General features: G+C 31.8%; 2 protein-coding genes across 2 annotated transcripts in view; one reads left to right on the forward strand and one right to left on the reverse strand.

Moving 5' to 3' along the window:
* Positions 1-1772, forward strand: part of LOC134727919 (replication protein A 70 kDa DNA-binding subunit-like) — a 42384-nt gene extending 40612 nt beyond the window's left edge. The window contains 1 exon segment of the mRNA XM_063592314.1: positions 359-1772. Within this exon segment, the coding sequence (XP_063448384.1) occupies positions 359-463 (105 nt within the window). The 3' untranslated portion in view covers positions 464-1772.
* LOC134727920 (uncharacterized) lies at positions 1028-12722 on the reverse strand. Its single transcript, XM_063592315.1, has 8 exons — positions 12690-12722; positions 12072-12135; positions 11540-11662; positions 10692-11009; positions 9768-9862; positions 8559-8727; positions 7716-7829; positions 1028-1041 (listed from the first exon to the last, which is right to left on the reverse strand). Exons 1-8 carry the CDS (start codon positions 12720-12722, stop codon positions 1028-1030), a joined length of 930 nt encoding a protein of 309 aa, XP_063448385.1.
* Positions 12723-13764: the final 1042 nt, after the last annotated feature.

A 13764-nucleotide genomic window follows, 5' to 3' on the forward strand; every position in this document is an offset into this window, starting at 1 on the left:
CCCTATCAAATCAAATGTGTACCTGTTTATAGTAGCAGTATTATAGAATGTTTTCCAATTCATTGATGAAGAGATGAAAGAAAAACCTAATTTAGTACTGTGAAATCCTTTTTATTCTTTGGGTATCAGTTTTCGTGGATTTCTTGGATACAGGTTAACAACAAAATGAAATAATGAATGATAACAACTTTTCTATTCAACTGAATGCAGACTTGGGCAAAACCATTAATTCAAGTATCCACTAAAATGCAAGTTTTCCTGAATCCACGAAAAATAAAGGATTCCACTGTATAAGATTTTGTGGCAGTTGTTTCTTAAAAGATCTCCCAATGCTTCAATAGATATTTCTTACTTGCAGGATGAAAGCCGACTAAAGACGATATGTGTTAATGCTACACCGGTAGACTGGGCAGAACAAAGCAGACGACTGATAGAAGACATTGAGAAATTACAGGCATCATGAAATAAGGCTGCTTTATAATCTTAAAGAACTATTAAGTTATTCCTTGACAGATGGATGTCAGTTTTAAATGTACAATGTAGATATCGATATATGATAAAACTTATTGATGAAGTATTCTGCATGTTTGACCACAATTATAATAGTTAACACATTCTTGTAGATTACTTTTGAATTAAGAAAATGTATTTTTGCAAAAATTTACTAGAGTAGCTTAATAATTTACTGTGTGATACAGCTTAAGCATTTGAAAATCTGTTTGTTGTAAACTCAAAAACTTAATCTGTATATCTTATAATCTTTTTATTTATTTTTTTGTGGTCAATTTCTACTAAATAATGTACAAAACCTTAAAAGTACTGTACATTATTCAGACATGGTGTGGCTCTGTTTTTATTGTCCAAACTTGTTTTGCAGAAATGAAACTTTGCATTTAAAATTTTGATAGCATTATTTGCATAGAGATTTTTCTGAAATCTCAATAATAAACTACCAATTTTTTGAACAGATTAAAATTGGCTACAATACATTTACAGAAATTTTTCTTAAAGCTTGTAAGCTTAGGCATTATTGGACAAAGTCTGTAAAATAAGAATATATATTCTAAGTGCTGATTGTTCATGTGTGTGCTATATAAATTGCTGTATACTTATGTTGTTTAAAGGTGTAGACAGTAAAATGTGGTGGGTATTTTTTTTATTTATTTTTTTTTTTGGGGGGGGAGGGGTTGTATACAGCATATCTTTGTGACCTAAGTACCATAGATGAAAATGAAGAAAACTGATTTCTGTTAGATTAAAACTAATAGATAGACAGTAATAGCTGAGTACAAACAAAACCTATAGAATATGTTGGCTGTATATGTCTAAGGTAGTAATGTCTATGTTACAGAATTCACAGATCCAACAATAACAAGAATAAGTCATAAAACTATTATGAGATCTCATACATATTTTTTATTTTCAGGGAGGATTTTGAATTAAATTATTGTTCAATTCTCTAAATGGTTAATAATTTCAAAGAATTACTTAAAATTCTTGAAAATTATGATGAATAGGATTGAATTATTAAAAATAGATGAAGGTTGAGAAACTAGAAATTTTGATGATCTGTAAAATCTCCACTTCATGTAGAACTTTGAGAACAAGGTGCAATTGTAAAAATAAAAAGAGCATAGAAATTGATGAGAATGTCAGTAAATTATGTTCTACATCAGATAAATCATGTTATACTATTAATTTGAGATGATATGTAGTTGCTATTATAGACATTATTTTTCGTGACTTCATTGAATAAAAATCATAAAAGTCAACATATTTTTGTTTGCATCTGTCCTAATTCAGGAACCTGTTTTTCAGTGGTTGTCTTTTGTTAATGTGGTTCATAAGTGTTTCGGGTTTAATATATAAATTTGACTGTTGATTTATCTGTTTGAATGATTTTACACCAGTCATTTTGAGGCACTTTATAGCTTGCTGTTCGGTGTGAGCCAAGTCCCCGTGTTGAAGTCCGTACTTATTGGTTTTTTTTACAAATTATGGCTTGGATGGAGAGTTGTCTCATTGGCCCTCGTACCAAATCTAATATCTTTATATATACTTTTTAGGTGATGGCATCAACAATTGTTAAGTTTTCTGCTTAAGTTAGTTTGATAAGAACTCCTTGCGATAGATCGTTGATATATGATATAAAGTTGCTATCAGTACATATCAGTTGAAGACTATTTTGAGAGCTTGTCCCCCAGGACATGAGCCAGTGACTACATTTATTAGCAATTTTAAATGTTAGAATTCTGCCCAAGTTAGTTTGGTAGAATCAAATTATGATAGATCAAAGATATTTAGTATAAAGTTGTATTACTATCAGTTTGTTGACCATTATCAGGCCCTGATTAGCAATAAGCATTGTTGCTGTTTATCAGATTTGGTTTTTTTTTCTGAATTTTATGCCGATGGGCAAGACATATCTCGGTGTCAACAGTTCATTGTTTAATATTTTGGGGATGCAATTTAATACATACTGACTTCCTAACAAGTTAACAGAGGTACATAACTACATCCATCGAGCTTTGAGGAACTTATTTCCCCTTAAACAAGCAGTCATAATCAAGTTTAAAGAATGAAAGCTGTCTCTCAGCAACTATATCAAAATGAATTAAAAACCAATTGTTCAGAGAACAATTGAAGGTCTTTCCACTCAAATTAACTAAAGATAAAAACATTTTGATAAAAAACAATATGTCTAGGGTTAAAATGATAACTATCAAGCACTGATTTGAAGGTACAATGTTTGAAGAATTTTTTCCATCAATTAAGAAAGATAATAAGCCACTTCCGGTTAAATCAAATATACTTTCGGTGTCAAATTATAGCTTGCTTAACTCTGATTCCAAAAATATATAGTTTCTATGTACTTTTTTTTTAAATGATGGAGATAAATTGCTACTTTCGGTTTGAAAAAGAACACTTCTGGTTGACATTATCAAGGTTATATGTCGACTTACCTAATGAAAAAGATCACAAGGCTTTATCATGTATAAATTTTAATCTACAGCAAATGGTAAAATGTAGAATGTCAATTTTACCTTTGACCTTGAACTAAATTCCAAGGTCATTAACCAAGAACATCAAATCAAAATACCAAAGGTCTGTATTATATATGGTTAATGAGTTATATTACTATACGCATAATTCTAAATATATGAGGGGCTAAAACTCCCACTTAATGTCTACGCACCCTTTCAAGGGAACTTAAGTGTTGTGACATGTATTATTAAAATTACAAATTATTTGCTGATATCTTATATGGTTGTTGTAAAGAGTGAAAATAAGCCAAAATCAAAATTTAGAACATGACCTTGACCTTAGTTTTATTTTTTTTTACCAATGACTTCAAATTAAAAGGTCTCATTCACTTATGGTTTACCAATTACAAGTGTATATCCCTTATATTTAATGCATAAGGGGGATTAACTCTTATATGGAGTCGCCGGATGTCTTCTGTTAAATTATATTTCAAATTCTGAGTATATAAAAAGCAAATTGGTGAAATAGTTTTGTTGTAATCTTTTGCGAAAAACAGTATTTGGGGAGATAACTCTTACAATAAAAAGTGTTCGCTTAAACAGGGCAATAAGCGCAATAACTGCTCGATATCATATAAAAAAATATTTTAGCAACATACTGCGAAACAAACATTTATCGCAAGAAACAAGTTTGGCGGAAGGGGAATAAAATAGTTATAATCAGAACAAATACAAAATGCTTTTCTGTGGAAAGAGCTAATTACCAATTTTCCAGGATGAACATTCAACAGAACTCTAAAAACCAAAAAGTTTAGAAAGCCAAAGATTGATACATGAGAAGAAAATATTATCAAAAGATATTGAAGAGTCATCTTCTTTGCTCCAAGCATTTGAAACATATTTTCAACCAAAATGTGTATAGAATGAATATCTTAGTTGTATGAAATAGTTAAAGAAATGTGTAAAAGAAAAGAAAATTATTAAGATATTACAGACAAACACTTGTTATGTTAGGACAGACACTACGTCATATGGGCTGTTGTTTTGTGCCTTAAGCTGGTATTGACACTCGATATTGTATCAACTTACTTTTTCCAATTCATATAAAATCCTAGTCTAATTTTTGTATTTTCTTCCCCTTCTCACAATTCTTTTTTTCTCTGGCTTATTCTTTTGGTAGTGATGGCCATATGATTGAAGTGGCATTAGCATCCCATAATCCTGGATTCCTTATTTTTAAAGACTTTTTTCTAATGTTCTTTATGTTTCTTGCTCATTATTCTCTATGCGATAAACCGCATCTAGACCCTCATGAATAGTTCAAGTTAAAAAAAACATCCAAAATCTATACACACAATAAGACATCATGCATTTTGGATTTACTTGTATGATTCATGGAGACTAAACTTTACCTACCATGAGTAAAAGACTATTGAATTCTATTGATACACTATTTAATATCTGTACATGAAGAGTACCAGTACAATTGGAGGTGCATCAATCCTATGAAGATCCTCTGATTGTTCAGATAAAGAATTTATAACGAATCGACAGAGCAACAATCAAATTGTAAAGCCGATTATGCGCGTATGGGCTTTGCTCATTGCTGAAGACCATACAGTGACATATAGTTGTTAATTTCTGTGTCATTTGGTTTCTGGTGGAGATTTGTCTCTGACAATCATGCCACATCTTTTTTTTTATATATTTTCCAAATTGAAACAAAACGATTGAATTATCTTCTTTTCGATCATTTAGTAATCTGTCAACGTTTCAAGTGGGTTTGGTTTTCAAATATTTTTTAACTTGAACAATAATGAACAGACATTAATTAGTATAGCGAACATCTGGTGTAGTACAATTCGTATCGTTTAACAAGTGTGTTCACTTATTTTGTCATTTCTTTTTAGTCCCATACCGACTTTAGGTTTGCACTCCGTCTGTCTGTCTGTCCGTCTGTCCATCTGTCTGTAAGTCAGTCCAGCAAATCGGTTTTCCATACTTTGTTTAGACATAGAGCGGACACAATTTCTTACGGACGGACGGACGGACATAGGGTTGTCAACTGAAACCAAAGTTTTTTACCTTAACTTTTGACATAGGAAGCTGTACATGTCAAGTATAAAGTATGAAATTATAACGGTATTGTAGAAAAAAAAGCATACATAATTTGTTACGGACAGATGGACAGACCTGAAAGCTAAGTTTTTCTACCTTGAACTTTGACCTAGGAAGTTGTACAAATATTATGACACACCCGTTGGTGTTGGTTAATATACATTTCAAGTATAAGGTATGACATTATAACGGTTCTCTAGATATAGATCGGACACAATTTCTTACAGACGGACGGGCATGTGATTGTCAACTGAATCCAAAGTTCTTGACCTTGACCTTTCACCTAGGAAGCTGTACAAACCATTTAACACACCCTCTGATGTTGGTTCATATACACGTCAAGTATAAAGTATGAAATTATAAAAGGTTCTCTTGATATAGAGGACACAATTTATTACGGACGTATGGACAAGGAGTTGTCAACTGAAACCAAAGTGTTTTTACCTTGAACTTTAACCTAGGAAGTTGTACATACATTATGAAACACTCTCTGGTGTTAGTTAATATACATATCAAGTATAAACTTTGAAATCATAACGGTTCTAAAGACATAGAGCTGACGCGACCTTTACCAAGGGACAAGGGGTTTCCAACTTAAACAAAAGTGTTTGACCTTGAACTTTGACCTAGGATGTTGTACAAACATTATGCCACACCCTCTCGTGTTGGTTAATATACATGTCAAGTACAAAGTATGAAATTTTAATAGTTCTCTTGATATAAAGCTGACACAATTTGTTACGATCGCACGGACAGATCTGAAACGATAGTTTTTGACCTTAAACTTTGACTTAGGAAGTTGTAAAAACATTATGACACATATGTTCGTGTTGGTTAATATACATGTCAAGAATAAAGTATGAAATTATAACGGTTCAATGGATATAGAGCTGACACAATTTCTTACGGACGGACCAACATGGGGTTGTCAACTGAAATTTAAAGTTTTAAACCTTAACCTCTGGTGTTGGTTAATATACATGTCAAGAATTAAGTATGAAATTATAACGGTACTTTAGATATAGAGCGGACACCATTTGTTACCGACGGACAGACCTGAAAGCAAAGTTTTTCTACCTTGAACTTTGACCTAGGAAGCTCTACATACAATATAACACACCCATTGTTGTTGGTTAATATACATGTCAAGTATAAAGTATGAAATTATAACGGTACTGTAGATATAGCGGATCAATTTCTTACGGACGGACAGACATGGGGTTGTTACCTGAAACCAAAGTATTTCTACCTTGAACTTTGACCTAGGAAGTTGTACAAACATTATGACACACCGTCTGGTGTTGGTTAATATACATATCAAGTATAAAGTATGGAATTATAACGGTTCTCTAGATATAGAGCGGACACAATTTCAGACATGGGGTTGTCAACTGAAACCAAAGTTTTTGATCTTGAACTTTGACCTAATAAGCTGTACGAACAATATGACTCATCTTCTGATGTTGGTTAATATACATCTCAAGTTTTAAGTATGAAATTATAACGGTATTTTAGATAAAGAGCGGACACAATTTGTTACGGACAGACGGATAGACCTAAAAGCAAAGTTTTTCTTCCTTGAACTTTGACCTAAGAAGTTATACAAACATTATGACACACCCGATGGTGTTGGTTAATATACATGTCAAGTAGAAAGTATGAAATTATAACGATTCTCTAGATATAGAGTGGACACAATTTCTTCCAGACGGACAAGCATGTGGCTGTCAACTGACACCAAAGATTTTGACCTTGACCTTTCACCTATCAAGCCGTACAAACAATATAACACACCCTCCGATGTTGGTTAATATACACGTCAAGTATAAAGTATGAAATTATAAACGGTTCTCTTGATATAGAGGACACAATTTATTGCGGACGGATGGACAAGAAGTTGTCAACTAAAACCAAAGTTTTTTTTTACCTTAACCTTTGACCTAGGAAGTTGTACATACATAATTAAACATTTTCTGGTCTTGGTTAATATACATATCAAGTAGTAACTTTGAAATCGTAACGGTTTTCAAGATATACGGCAGACACGATCTTCACCATAGGACAAGGTGTTTCCAATTAAAAAAAAAAGGTCGAAACGATAGTTTTTTACCTCAAACTTTGACTTAGGAAGTTGTTAAAACATTATGACGCATACGTTCGTGTTGGTTAATATACATGTCAAGAATAAAGTATAAAATTATAACGGTTCTCTTGATATAGAGCTGACACAATTTCCTACGGACGGACGTACATGGGGGTTGTCAACTGAATTTTAAAGTTTTTAACCTTTACCTCTGGTGTTGGTTAATATACATGTCAATAATTTTTACTGGTTCTCTGTAACTATTTTAACTCTGATATAGGGAGTATTTATCTTAATTATAATGCTGTATTTGAATTGAGATCATTGTATTATGTTTTACGCAGGGTCTTTGTAAAACTTGTTTTTACTGTCGCAAATATTCATTAATCTAGCGACGCACCTCTAGGTAACCTCAATTTCAGACAGTAAATTCTATGTGTTACCAGCGTCAAGCTAATATTCATCTTCGAAATAACCCTTTCGAATGGTTGCAAGAGAATATTAAAAGGATTGTAGATTTGTTATCCTACCTTTGGTGCTTTCTGTTTCAAAAGCTCTGGTTTGTGTTTGGCCCCATTCTAACACGGTTTTTATTTCCACAGTTTGAGATGGACAGCCAATGGTTCCCCATTTCATTATTTTACCTAAAAATTTAAACAGTATTAACAAGATTAAGATAAAAAGGAACAGTTATGTTGTTGGTGTGCATGTGTTCAATCCTACATTAAAACAAAACATTGCTAGATGACACAGTACTGAAGATTGCCTCTCACAGGATTAGACAATATATAATTTTGTTTCATTATTTACAACTGTTCTTGCTAACAGTAGAATACCTATTTGATAGTAACTTAATTCTGGTACAAAATGAAAAAAAATTCTCTAAAATGGGGAAATAATTTCCGTTATTGATAGACATCATAAAATTTTTGTCTCATATATGAAAGGAAGACATAGGTAATTTTTTTTCAGCAACAGTGATGAGTGCAGCAAAAGTTGTCAAAAATTGTTTAGATTTGCTCAAGTAACTTTTATTTTTTGCCCACTAGATAAGGCTCCGAGAAAGGGATATGACAGTTGTTATCTATTCATTTTTATGTGATTAGACTTTTGATTTTGCCATTTGATTACGAACTTTCTGTTTATAATTTCCTTCCAAGGTTGGTATTTTTGTTATTTAACTTTTGTCTTGTGACTGAATTAATAAACCATGTTGCTATTCTTTAGATTGTCTGTTTCTTAATTTAATAATGACATGCATGACCTTTCTCTATGTCAACATTTATTAATTGCTTCTTTAAACATAGGCTGATTTATAAACAAAATTCAAAAATGAAGTTGTTTTTTTTCTTGTTGTTTTGGAGCTTACATACCTTCACCAACAGCATAGGCTTTCCACATCCTCAGTCCAATACTGGAGTACTCGAAATTGTACAACTTTGAAATTAATGGAATTGAACATTTTGATGACTTTGCATCTACAACAAGAACTGCGGAAGCAACTTTAACTTTCAATTCAGGGTCCTGCTCTTTGTCCACAGCCTGCAATGAAAACAAACGTACTATAATTATATTTATCTGTTAAAACATCAAGTTCTTGCACATAAAAATGGATCTCAAAAACTATAATTTAAAAACAAAAAGTTTCCCATAATCCACGGTTACCTCCATTAATTTCTTGTCATCAATTTTTCATTGTATGAACCCAAGCACCTCAAAATTTCATGCAATATTATCAGATTATTACATGTCATTTTTCATATCGCATGTATTATCAGCCCTAGGTTCAATATCAGCCCAAGAGCCACATGGCTCGAGGGCTGATATTGACCGAGGGCTGATAATACATGCGATATGAAAAAATGACATGTTATGATCTTTTTATCATATGCTTCAACAGTAGAGGAAAATAACAGACTCATATATTGATCTTTTTACGTGGGTCCCGAAAAGAAGTTCAAAGATTAAAAATTATTCACGGACGTCAGACCAAAAGTTTGATACATTCAATATGAAATCTTTCTATCAACAGAGAAAGAAACCCACATTTTTATATGGACGATTTGACAAAAAAAATTATTCAACAATATACATAATTAACATTGTTTGGAAAAGTCAACTTTTTTAAAGTAACTTTCAAAATTATGTTTCAGAAAAACTTATGTTTTTAACTGAAAACGTAGCGTTACGGAAAGGCATATGATAACAATCTAAGCATGTGATAAACTTTTCATATCAGCCCGCTAAGCACCAATTCGAAAAATATGGAAATTACTTTAATTTAATGCTTTTATCATACGGTAAAAATCATATGTCATTTGGTCTAAGTAAATGATAAAGTATTTTACAGTTAGATACATAAAAAAAAAGATGAAGTAGAGAAATATCTCATCACATTTTATGCAGTGGTATGTCAATCTAACTTTATATACATGTAATTCACCTGAATTGGTGATCGTGTGGTAGAGTAAAAAAAAGTGGTCATAATACGGCTTGTCTTGAAATAATATGAAACATTTATATACATGTATCAGCTTTGTACTTTTGTTAAGAATAAAATCTAGCTAAGGACATGTTCATACCTGTTTCATATGCAAAGCTGAAGTCACATCATTGCCTTGGTTAATGTGTCGCCTAATAATGGACTTTATATGAGAAGCACGTCTGTCACATGGCCCTAAAATGCATAAGTCTTTACATTATTTCATTATACATTGAAGAATTAAAAGTTTGCTTTATAATTCAAATGACTAACAACCAAACTTAATCTAAACTTTACAACACTAAAGTATCTGAAAATTTTTGAATATTTTTTCCCTGATACCTTCTACTTTTTTAAGCATAAGAATGTGTATACTTTTATTCCATGAGAATTTGTGTGTCTTTGTGAAAATTATAAAGCATACAGTTATCACTGAACTAGTATATATTTGTTTAGGGGCCAGCTGAAGGACGCCTCCGGGTGCGGGAATTTCTCACTATATTGAAGACCTGTTGGTGACCTTCTGCTTTTGTTTTTTTTTATTTGGTCGGGTGGTTGTCTCTTTGACACATTCCCCATTTCCATTCTCCATTTTAGTTCAATTTAATTCAATATTTTTATATAACTCATATTATATAATTCTAAGAAATATTTGAATTATTAATGGAATTTTAACAACATAATTTGTTTATGCTTGTTTTAATGTCAGTTGCAAATTTTAAGCTCTTTCCTGCTACAGGTTGAAAATATTAGTTTTAAAAAAAAATAAGCATATAGTAATAAGATGTTTCTCAGACATGTAAGTAGAATGCTGTCTGAATCATTTTAAAATCTAAAATTATGTCAGAATTTATTCCATTACATCAATGTTCTAACATATATCATATTTACAATTTATCAATTGTCAAAAATCAAGTATTTTATTGTACATGCAAATTTAGATAACTTCAGTTCCAGATGAAGAAAAATACACTTTTTCCAAATGTTTAGAAAATGAAAATGCTCCACTAAATAATGGTAATACCTTTTCCATTTTGAGCCTCACAGAAATTGTATGAAGCAATATTATGTCCAAGTTCATTGTGAAGCATCAGGATAGTTGAAGAAGATTTATAACAGCCAGCATTATCGGAGAAAAAGTTTATTTTTTTCAGTCCTGGCTTATGCTGAAGAATGTCTCTAGCTACGTCTACCAAGATTTGAGATGTTATAGATGCATCCTGGGATACTGGTGATTCAAAAATGTGAACATGTGTTAAAGATGAGAAATTAGATCCTTCTTTCAACAATGTAACTGCTATGTGCCAGTTAATGCCTCTTTTGGCAAACCAATCCACTTGGCCTGTAAAATATTGCCAAATTATCAATTGAAAAAATGACTCTGACATGAAATAATCAGGAGAAAGTTTTAAAATATAAACTAAATTATAATATATATACATTGTAAGAGTTATTCTCCTTGAATCTAACAATTTGAATAAAAGAAGCTTTGTCAGCACTCTTACATACACAACACCCATACATTGACACTGGGCAAATAAAATATTACTAGATTCCTCAGTATCAAAGACTAATACCTCCTACAAAAATAAACTGATTTAAATTTCTTGTGAATATGAAGATTTACATATTTTGTCATTATTATTATTATCAAAACTTGGTTTACAGTTTTTGTTCAATTATGAAAACAACTCTGCATAAAACCATAGATTAATATCTTATGAGATAAATATGACTTGCCTGCCAAACTGACCTTATTTCACAAGCATCCTATAGATGAGTGCATGAGGAATATCAAAATATTTGATCTAGTGCATTACTTTAAATTTTGTTTCTATCAGTGTTGTTTTAATTCAGTTAATCAAAAATTACCTTCTCTATATTTCCTAGGCAGGAACTTCATTGCCCAGTCACATGTTATTATAGCATCCTCGCTTGTCATTTGTTGTACAATGTCAGATCTGGCTTGCTCCTGATTCTTGGATCGTATGTTTACTGACAACAAAGATTTTGACCTTATAAAATTTTTTGAAAGTATAACGGTTCTCCAGATATAGAGCGGACACAATTTCTAACGGACAATCGGGCATGTGGCTGTCAACTGAATCAAAGTTTTTGACCTTGACCTTTCACCTAGGAAACTGTACAAACAATATAAAACACCCTCTGATGTTGGTTAATATACACGACAAGTATAAAGTATGAAATTATAAACGGTTCTCTTCATAAAGAGGACACAATTTCTTACGGATGGACAGACATGGGGTTGTCAACTGAAACCAAAGTTTTTGACCTTGAACTTTGACCTAGGAAGTTGTTCAAACATTATGACACACCCTCTGATGCTGGTTAATATACACGTCAAGAGTTAAGTATGAAGTTATAACGCATATGTAACTATTACAGTCATAATAACGTTCGATAACTCTGCATGTGACTGGTTCATTAAGGATGTTTTTACTGGTTACCTGATGAATTATTTAAAGAAAATTGAAAAATATATTTAGTTCACCTGGGTTTATATCCATTCGATGTCTTCTTTTATGAATATGAAATAATATTGCAAAGAATTTCATTGATAATCGGACAACATTAACCGGCATAGGTATTGTCAAAACATACATCTACATGGGTATTGTCAAAACTTACATCGTGATTAGGTGTCATGTTTGTTTTCTTTGATCACGTTGATGTTATGACTCAATTAATATCTCCTTAATCTAGCTATATCTAAGGCTATTCTTATAGTTACAATAACGTGTCATATTTAATTGCAATATAAACAGTGAAAAAAATTGAATTATGTGCATTAACAAAATAAGTGTCGAACATCCTCTACCTTTGAAAATTATTTGTTCGCCCTTTTATCAAAATTTTATAAAAATAACAACAGCATATTTAAGCTTGATAAAAAGGAACCAATGTTCGATTACATGCTGCTTTAAGATAATACAATGACTGAAAACTCGAGCATCCAACAGTTATTTAATTTTTGTAAAAATCGTACAAATTATATTTTTACCATGTCGCCCCACGCTGTCAATCTGGTCGCCATCTTGAAAAATAATAGCAGATTTTCTGAAAATAGCTTATTTTCAAATCAATTTGGAAGGGACATACTAGAAAATTAAACTATCCTATATACGATATTTCAAATATTTATGAATATAATAATAAGCACAAAGACCCACAATTATTCCATCTGTTTTGTTTAAATCGCAATTTAAGACTAAAGACGACAGAAAATCCAATATTTATCGTAGTTGTATGATTTAACAGTGTGAACTATCGAGACAAAAAGACAAATTTTCAAAAGCATTTGGAAGGGAGAAGATCAAAATTTAAACTATTCCAAAAGGAATATTTATATTTCTAAATATATGAGGAATTACTACACAGACCCACACTTTTAGTATCATGAACTTAAAGTAATGTATTTCATCGATTCCAGAAAGCCCCTATGCATTTCTATACAATTTACTTGGGCTTGATACGGGTGATGTGTGATGTCACAAAAGTCACGTGATGACTGCTATAATTGGATATGGTTCTCTAGATATAGAGCGAACACAATTTGTTACCGACGGACGGACATACCTGAAAAGAAAGTTTTTAAACTTGGACTTCGACTTACGAAATTGTACCAACATAATGACACACCCTCTGGTATTGGTTAACATATATGTTAAGTATAAAATATGAAATTAAAACGGTTCTTTAGACATAGAGCGGACACAATTTCTTACGGACGGACGGACTGACATGGGGTTGGCAACTGAAACCAAAGTTTTTGACCTTGACTTTGACCTAGGAAGCAGAACAAACATTATATCACACCCTCTGATGTTGGTTAATAGACACGTCAAGTATTAAGTATGATATTTTAACATTTTTTCTGATATAGAGGACATAATGTCTTACGGACGGACGGACATTGGGTTGTCAACTGAAACCCAAGTTTTTTACCTCGACCTTTGACCTAAGAAGTTGTTCAAACATTAAGAAACACCCTCTGGTGTTGGTTAATTTACATGTCAAGTATAAAGCATGAAATCATAACGGTTCTCTTAATATATAGGACACAATTGTTTACGGAC

The sequence above is a fragment of the Mytilus trossulus genome, chromosome 8 (assembly GCF_036588685.1).
Source record: "Mytilus trossulus isolate FHL-02 chromosome 8, PNRI_Mtr1.1.1.hap1, whole genome shotgun sequence".
Taxonomy (NCBI): domain Eukaryota; kingdom Metazoa; phylum Mollusca; class Bivalvia; order Mytilida; family Mytilidae; genus Mytilus; species Mytilus trossulus.

Bases quoted from the DNA above. Each gene is read 5' to 3' on its own strand.
- LOC134727920 (XM_063592315.1), bottom strand. From the start codon at position 12,722: ATGGCGACCAGATTGACAGCGTGGGGCGACATG. The intron at 11,010-11,539 runs GTAATTTTTGAT...AATATTTTACAG, and splicing joins GCCTAGGAAATATAGAGAAG to GCCAAGTGGATTGGTTTGCC. The intron at 7,830-8,558 runs GTATGTAAGCTC...TTAAATTTTTAG, and splicing joins AGCCTATGCTGTTGGTGAAG to GTAAAATAATGAAATGGGGA.